Consider the following 9,525-nt stretch of genomic DNA (forward strand, 5'->3'; position numbering starts at 1 on the left):
AGTCTACTTTCAGTGAAGTGATTGGAGTTGGCGACAGTGCTTTGAACCAATACTTGCAACGGAATTATTTGCTCATTAGCCCTGGCAGAACGCAAACTCAGGGTTAATCAGCATTTGACCTCACTAGAGCCTTGGTCTAAACATGGACAAAAACTGAACTTGAGCAGGAGTGTAACAAGGCAGCATTTGACTAACGACAGCAATATGAAGTCTTGCAAAATGGGAGTCACACCTAGCGTAACGGAATGTGGTCACGTTTGTTGAAGATCAATCACCTCAGCCCATCATTACTGCAGCAGCATCTCAGTGTAGTAACCTAGCCTCAATCATCTTCAGCTACTTCAGTGATCTTCTTGTAATGTTAAAGATTAAATTGGAATATCTCTCTGGACATTAATGTAATATTAAAGGGTTAAACCGCACTGACTGAACATTCTGGAGTGGGTAGAGATGCCATTCATGCAGGAATGCGGACTCTAACTCCAATTAGACAGTCATTTGCTACTACTCCCCCTACTATTAACAAATTAAACTATCAGTTAATCTCTTCCATTCAGAAATACTTTCACAGCCATCCACCAGCCAATTTGGTTCACGTGCGTGATCATCCCTGATGCTGAAGCCTTTCGCACCTACATTGTCTGAGGAAACAGAGCCAGAATTAATTTGCAGGGCCACTCTGAAACTCGGACACATCACACCTACGTTGTCTTGGGGAATCACTGAGTCAGGAAATCGTCTGCATAACGATTCCCCAGGGTTAGGGCATTTGCATATGTATTACCAGATCATCTTACCATTATACTTGGGGTAACAGGGGTTTTGGGGGGGGGGAGGAATGTGTTTTCTTTGTTCAGAGTCTCTCTTCGGACTCAACTTTGCATGCCTGCAAGGAGTATCAGAAGGGTCACCGAGCTTGTACAAGCTTTAATAAACTTTAACTGTTTGCAGAAGTCGGTGTGTGTGAATTGCATCTCTTGTGTGAAACCTCAAGAAAAGAACCTAACATTCTCTCTGTAAGTTGATGAAGGTGGTGCTTTCTCATAAACGTTCAGCACCATTCATAAAGTGAAGCAGTCCGTGTCCGGAAGCAGCAGGTCATGGACAACATTAAGGCTTTGGCTGATATGCAGTAACTAACGTTTGGGTCACACAAGCATCAGGCAATTACCATCTCAAACAGGATGTCTCTTCATGTTCAGAATCCCCCACTTTCAACATTCTCAAACAGCCTTTATAAAGAACGCAGCTACAAGAACCAGAGACTCAGAACTCCACAATAACTCAATCTGTCTCCCTGAAGTCTGACCACTGTTGATAAGGAGTTTGATGGAATAAAGAAGCCCAATTGATTGGTACCAAAATTCATTCATGACAGAAGCAGCAGTGTACAATTGAGTGGCTTGCTAGACCATTTCAGAAGGCAGTTAAGAGTTCACCACATTGCTGTTGGCCTTGAGTTACACGTAGGCCAAATTCGGTGAGGATGGCAATTTGACTTTCCTGAAGGAAGTTAGAAAGACAATTAATTTCATGGTCATCATTAGATTCTTAATTCCAGACTTTATCTTTTAATGAATTCAAACTCCATTATCTGCCATGGCAGAATTCGAACTGAGAGCCCTAGATCATCGGGTGAGTTTCTGGCTTAATACCACTACACCATAGCCTCTCCCTTATTAATTATAATATGTAACGCAGTAACTCACCAAGTCTCCTCCACAGCAGAATCCAAACCAATGACCTCCACCACCTTGGAGGACTGGGGCAGCAGATTAATGCAAGTTCCCTTCCGAGGCACTCACCATATGGACCTGAAACTGTATCACCATTCATTCCTTCATTCTCACTAGGTCAAAATACAATTCCCTTACAGCATCGTGGGTGTCTCTGCAGGGAATGGACTAGAAGTCAGCTTATCATGATTTTCTCAAGGGCAATTTGAGATGGTTAATAAACGCATGAGTAGCTAATGACACCCACATTCTATGAACACATTTTTTTTTTAAAAAAAAAAAGCACCTACACTTAGGATTTGTCTTCTAACTAGCAACAGATGCCCAGTTCAACAGTCACTCCTCTGCAACAATTTATTTTACAAACTTCCAGTTGTGTAATTCTGAAGTAATTCAGTTTTTAAATCATCACCTTGACTTATCTTCACTGGTCCTTCAAATCGTCAACTGCTGTCAAAATGCTGTTATCAAAAAATAATCAGAGTATGCCAAAAAAAATATTCTTTTGCTGATACAAATAAACAATACACAAGGCTTTCCGTCATGACTCCGTTCAAATCTTCAGAAAACAACCTCATTGCTCGTTTTGCTACAATCGTGTCCTTTGGAGCTACAATGTTCAAAGTTGGTCAGGCTAGGTTGGTAAGCCAACCTCTGTAATTGCTTATGGTGCCCATTCCACTGAACTGGACTTAGTTGGTGCTGCTAGTTACATACTCAAAATGGAAGTTTCTGAAGATTCCCCAGTGATTTTGTTTAATTATTGAATAAAGAGCTTATTCCTTTAAAATGCCCCAAATTTGACTGAATTTTAAATAATTGAAGTTTTGTAATGCTAACTTTCTGCAAATAATTCTAATAATTCCCAGGTTTTTTTGACAAATTTGACCAACTCTGTAATCAGGTATGTAAAAACAAGGACTGCAGATGCTGGAAACCAGAGTCTAGATTAGAGTGGTGCTGGAAAAGCACAGCAGGTCAGGCAGCATCCGAGGAGCAGGAAAATCAACATTTCGGGGAAAAGCCCTTCATCAGCAATGAAGGGCTTTTGCCTGAAGCGTCGAGTTTCCTGCTCCTCGACTTTGTAATCAGCCAACTTATTTGCAAACAATATATTCATTAAAAAGACAGTCAGAATTGGTATTAATTTTGTTAAATAGATCAATAAGCAAATCATTGCCAATTTAGTCAAATCCCCATCCGTGGAGATTTGTATGGCATCTCATACAAATGTAAAACAGGTAAATGACTAAGCAATGTTAGAACTGATGTAATCTGAACTTTTAGTAAAATCAGCTCAATACTGTATACACGACAATCACACTATTACAGTTTACAAGTCATGTATAAATTTTGTCATTGTTTGATTTTGATGGTGCTCGTCTAGAACTCCAAAGTAAAACAAAATATAAATCTAAACCTAATGAAATATAAATATTTCCCTGTTAATTGAAAAAAAGATGATATTTTAAACAGCAAACAAGTTTTATTGACCAGCAATATTTTACAGAATTTTCTACATGTAATTGAAATTTTACTGGGATGTTGTACAAGCAAACTTTAAGAGACTTCAGAATTTCATTCCCTTCACTCTAAGCTTTAATTCTTGCAAAACATTGCCAATATTGTGCACGATGTAAACAAAGAAGCCCACTGTTTTTTAAAATAAAAGTTTAGACTCCCTACAGTACAGAAGCAGGCCATTTGGCCCAACAAGTCCACAATGACACTCCAAAGAGTAACCCACCCAGACCCATTCCCCTACCCCTTACCTACCCGACTAATGTACCTAACACTATGGACAATTTAGTACGGCCAATTCACCTGACTTGCGCATTTCTGGATTGTGGAAGGAAACCAGAGCATCTGGAAGACACCCACGCAGACACAGGAAGAACGGCCACTGTCTGTGTGGAGTTTGCACATAGGCTGGAACCGAACCTGGGACCTGGCGCTGTGAGGCAACTTATTTGATGAGTTCTTCCTTACTTTTGAAGAAAAACTACTTTCACAAATTATGCAAAGCTTCTGCCATCCATAGCCAACTAAATGACTGTTTGTGCCATCTTTAAGAAACAACATACCATTATAGTCCATATAACAACAATATTACCACATGTACCAAGTTTTAAGATTTTGACCCAGTGACGAAGAAGAAAGACTGGTAAACTTCCAAGTCAGAATGAAGCACGATTTAGAGTAGAACTTGCAGGTTGCCATGCATCTGAAGGTACAGATCACAAAGGCTGTAAAGAAGGGGTGAATGTTTACAATGGCAATGGGTTGTTTCATATAGCATTGAGGTTCAAGTGTTTTGGAGGTGCATTCATCTAAACATGTGCAGAGTACTTAATAGAACACCTGGTAAGTGGCATAGATGGTGGAAAGGTTTCAAAGAAACCTTTGGTGAATAACTAATTGAACATCAAGACTGGTTTACATATTTTGCATCACTATCTTGTCATTGAAGAATCATGAATCAAGTACAATCCAGTCATAATCAGATGACAAGGAGGCAATATATAAATGTGAAATTAAATTGAAAGCTCAGAGGTACATTGCGTTAGTGGACAGAGGAGAAGAGGGAACAGAAGAAAACGTAAAGGAAGAAATTCACTGGATAGACAAGATTATACATGCTCAATTACTTCATTCAAATCTGGTAAATCACAAGATGATGCAAAGCGATTTAACGTTACTACTAACTCACGAGTTAAAAAAGTTCTGACGTCAATGTTGCAGTCACCAATGTCTCTCGACTAGGTGCCACTAATATTTGGAGCAAAGCTGTAGCCATGAAGATAGATCATACGAAACTGATTACCCAGAATGTCCCAATACTTTTGTGCCTAGGTAAACAGGTGATTTCTGTCCGGAAAAAAACAAAGGACTTTTAATATTAATCTTTTTAAACGTGCGGTTACTCACCTTCGTGATTTTTTTCACCATGCCTACAACGCTGTTAACAATCAAACAGCTCACTAACAAACACCTTAACGATTGCTTTGCCTTTGTCTCTGGTCCGTTAACTGCTTAGCAATGTATGTAAGAACATGACCCAGAGGTTTTTTTTTGTCGCCAACCACTCTCTTTAGGTCGGCATTAAAGCGTCGGCCTGCCACGTTCGCCATCAAGCACCCCACGACAGAAGCTTGATGTTACACGAAGCAAAATTCAAAGTTCAACTGCCTTTTAATCATCAACACCCCCCCTCCACCAAAAAATAAACAAGGCCACTCGCCCCATTTTTGTTTTTAAAGAAAATGAAACCTACTGCCGTCTCAACTCACTTTCTCGAGTTTCTCGAAGTATTCCCTGAGGTAGGTGATGGGTTTCTCGGGCCTGGCGATGCAGAGCTGAACGATGCAGTCCTTAAGGACCTGCTGGATGTTGTGTTTGTGGACATACTGCTCACACTCTCGCAGGCTGCGCTCTTCTTCCCCGCTCCCCACGGCCGCCATCTTAACCACCCAGTTAACGCTTCAAAAGCCTGAGGAACGATCGACAGCGAGTGAACTCGGCGCCGAGCAACCACTCGCCACCTTCTCCTCCAATCCACACCACCCACCCTCCCCACAACTCCCCGTTCCCCTTAAATAAAACAACAGCAGGCGGGGTGGCGGTGGGTTTGTCTTTCCCACCGATCCCAGGGGTGACGGGCTGAGCCGAGGGCGAAGCTGTCCGTAGGAGCGGGGGCCCTGTTGGAAGTGGCCGCAACAGGACGAGTTTCCTCAGTCACTGTCACCTCCACCGGAAGGCAGCCGCGCCGCTGACGTCAATCCGCCTCGCTCTCATCCGCGGGTGTGGGGGAGGGGTGTGAGGGGGTGGGGGAGGGGTGTGAGGGGTGAGAGCGAGCAAGCACAAGCCTGGAAATAATGTGTGAGCTGCATTGAATGCGCTCGGAACACTACGCTTGCAACGTGCACATTGCATATTTACATGCTACACCTAAATATTCACTCTTCACATTACAAAACCATCATGCAAATGCTTGCATGCCTCCATCACACAGGTAAACTGATACATACACAGTGTACGTTTGCAAGCAAGCCGAGGCCATTGAGCCACTTTTTGCACTATTCAAGGACATTGCCACTAGAATCTTCCAATGTCCACCTTTAACCCGCATAATCTGTTAACAAAAATATGTCAGCCTCAGATTTTAAACTAACAATTGGCGGAGCAACAATTGTCATTTGCGAGGGAGAGATTTCTACCACCTCCTGCACTCCTGAAAGATCAGATTCGTTTCAGGTGAACCCCTTGATCCTATACTCTCTAACAGGTAGAAATAGATTATATCGTCACTGTAATATTTTGAAAATTTCAATCAATCATAAAACAATAAGATGCAAGAGCGCATGTAAACCATTCAGCCTATCAAACCAATTCTGCCAATTATATCGTGATTGATTTCATTATCCTGAAGTCCATTCTCCTGCCTTTTCCCCATAACCCTTAACTCCCTTACTAATTAAAAATCTCGAATATGCTTAATGACCCAGCCTCAATGGCCTCCACAGTAAAGAATTACAATTCACTACACACTGAGAGAATAAATTCTTCCTGTTCTCTGTTTTAAATGTGTATCATCTTTTTCTAAGATTATGCACTCCTGTCCTAGACTCTCTTATAAGAGCAAACAACCCTTCCTCATCTACACTGTAAAGTCCCCTAAGAATCTTATAAACTCAATAAGGTTGCCATTCATTCTTCTACATTCCAACAAGTACAGGCCCACCCTACTCAATCTCTCCTCATAAAACACTCGCTCCATACCTGGTATCAGTCCAGAGAGCCTTCCCTGAATTGCCTCCAATGCCACTATATCTTTATGTAGATAACTGTTGACTATTCCAGCTGTGGTGTAACAAATGCCTTATATAGTTTTAGCAAACATTCCCTACTTCAATGCTCCATCCCCTTTAGAATAAAGGCCGACATTCTATTTTCCTTCCCTATTAACCATTGAATTTAGATGTTAGCGTTTTGTGATTCATGGATGAAGACTCCCAAATCCCTCAGTTCCATAACTTTTGGCAGTCTGTCTCCATTCAAATAATATTCAGCTCCACAACATTTCCTGCCAAAGTGCATAACCTCACCTACTAACACATTCTGTCTGCCCAAGTTTTTGCCCACTTGCTTCACCTGTCTACATCCCAGTGCATCCTCATCACTTGCCTTCCTACCTATTTTAATGTCATCCACAATCTTGGCTATAGTACATTCAGTTTCCTCATTACTATATATTGTAAATAATTGTGGCTCCAGGACTGATGCCTGTGGTACACCTCTAGTTAGAGGTTTCCATCCTGAAAATGCTCCCCTTGTCCCACTCACTTTTCAATCCTATATCCATACCAATATGCTACTGCCAACACCATGGGCTCTAATCCTCTTGAGCAGCCTAATATATAGTGCATTATGAAACACTTCTGAAAATCTAAATATATTACATCCATTGTTTCTCCTTTATCTATCTTGCTTGTTGTCTCCTCGAAGAATTCTAATGGATTTCTCAGACACAATTTCACCTTAGTCTTAATTTCTTGAATTTGAGGGAATACAATATTAACTTGTGTAGTCTCTCCTCATAAATTAACCCTTGAAGTGTGGATATCATTCTAGTAGACCTATAGTCCTGTTCCTACAAGACCAATTTAACCTTTGAAAGCTATGTTGTCCTGATCTGCTCACAGTACTCCAGGTATGATATAAGCAGGACTTGCATCATATAACAACTTCAACTGTCTTGTATTCTATATGTGCCAACATTCCATCAACCTTTATGAGTTTTTTTCCCCTGTTTATTAATGCACAAATCTCTTTATACCTCCAACGGTCAATTTTGCATGGTGGCTCAGTAGTTAGCACTGCTGCCTCACAGCGCCAAGGACCCAGGTTCGATTCCAGCCTCTGTGTGGAGTTTGCACATTCTCCCTGTGTCTGCGTGGGTTTCATCTGGGTGCTCCGGTTTCTTCCCACAATCCAAAGATGTGCAGGTTAGGTGAATTGGCCACACTGAATTGCCCATAACATTCAGGGATGTGTAGTTTCGGTGCATTAGTCAGGGATAACTATAGAGTAAGGGAATGGGTCTGGGTGGGTTACTCTTTGGAGGGTTAGTGTGGTCTTGTTGAGCCGAAGGGCCTGTTTCCACACTGTAGAGATTCTAATCTAATTATGTTCAGAAAAACAATAGATGGTTTCTGATTGCCTACTTGAAATCCACTTGCCATATTTTTGCCTATTCACTTAATGTATTAGTCTACTTTAGTAATTTGGAACTTTCATCTACACTACCTACTATACCATCTATTTTTATATTGAATTTTCTGATGAAGGGCTTACTTCCGAAACATCAATTCTCCTGCTCCTTGGATACTGCCGGACTTGCTGTGCTTTTCCAGTGCCACACATTCAACTCTGATCTCCAGCATCTGCAGTCCTTGCTTTCACCTATTTTGTATCAACTGTAAACTTGGGATTGTGGCATTCTATACCACCAAACAAGTTTTTGATGACTATGGTGAACAGCTGACAGCCCAATACAGATCTTTGTGGATACCACCAGTTAACTTCAGTTTATTAGATTTCCTGGCCATTATTCCTTCTATCAAGCTTCTCAGCCAATTTTCTACCAGGTCAATTCCATAAGCTTCACCTTTCACTAACGGTCCTTTGTGAAATGCTTTCTTGATATCCATATCAACAAAATAACAAAATAATATTTTCTTTCAATAGATATTTCTTATCCACTATATTAGTCACCCCTTCGAAAATTAATGGTTCATCAGGCATAACATATCCTTTATAAATCCATTCTGACTCTGCTCAATCAGCTGAAAAGTTTCAAGGTGTTCAGTCACTTTATCTTAAACAGCTTACTCTAATAATTGTAAGGCAACATATTTATGCTAATTGATCTGTAGTTCTCTGTTTCTCTCTCTCACACATCTAATTTTGCAATCTAACACAGGACTTCCCAAAATGGGGTTACAAGCTGAAATACTGGGATCATGAGCTCCAATGCAGATTAGCAGCTGTGGAGTTCTGACCAAGTTATGACAACTGTACATCTATCCTCCAACACCAACAGTTATTACTGAATAGTCACAAAAAATTCAGGCCTTAAATTGAGCTCACGGAGGTAAAGAAATATTGGTAAGTATTGATCTAAAGGATTAGAAATTGAATTGAGAGAAGTTTAGAAATCTATTGTGGGCCATTTACAATATTCTCACCTATTTCACAGAATCAGAGAATTGTTAAAGCACTGAAAGCAGACATTCAGTCCATCATGTCAGACCTACTCTTCAAAATATTATGCGAGAAATATTTTTGTGAAACCCTGGGATGAAAACTATCTGGTGTAGTGATTGCAATGAGATCAACCAGGTGATCCTCATAGAATATGAGTTCCCTGATTGGACCAGATTAGCAGGAGTGTCACACATCCTGTTCATTCTGACAGCTGGCTCTGAGGGAGCTGGATCAGTGTCGAGGGCTGTCCATGTGCAAGTGCAGAGTGACTAGGTGATGGGATATTGGCCTCTGTGGAGTTATTTCATTTTTTGTTTATTATTTTCTTCATTCCTGCTATTTTACTTACACACTCTTTTACATAACACAAGTGATTTTAAAAAGTAATGGTTTTAGTAGAAGCAAATTACTGCAGATGCATGAATCTGTACTGAAAACAAAAATTGCTGGAGATCACAGTGGGTCAGGCAGCATTCATGGAGGGACAGCAAACTAAAGTTTCAAGTCTAGATGATTCTTCATC

General features: G+C 40.7%; 1 protein-coding gene across 1 annotated transcript in view; it reads right to left on the reverse strand.

Annotated features, from left to right (window-relative positions):
• The window catches only part of LOC122562176 (cAMP-dependent protein kinase type I-alpha regulatory subunit), a 48,551-nt gene extending 43,096 nt beyond the window's left edge, over positions 1-5,455 (reverse strand). The window contains exon 1 of the mRNA XM_043714796.2: positions 5,027-5,455. Coding sequence (XP_043570731.1) covers positions 5,027-5,197 — 171 coding nt within the window. The 5' untranslated portion in view covers positions 5,198-5,455. The remainder of the gene's footprint in view (positions 1-5,026) is intronic.
• Positions 5,456-9,525: the final 4,070 nt, after the last annotated feature.

The sequence above is a fragment of the Chiloscyllium plagiosum genome, unplaced genomic scaffold (genome assembly GCF_037043375.1).
Source record: "Chiloscyllium plagiosum isolate Xiang-an unplaced genomic scaffold, Cpla_swu_hap1 HiC_scaffold_25, whole genome shotgun sequence".
In the NCBI taxonomy this organism is placed as follows: Eukaryota; Metazoa; Chordata; class Chondrichthyes; order Orectolobiformes; family Hemiscylliidae; genus Chiloscyllium; species Chiloscyllium plagiosum.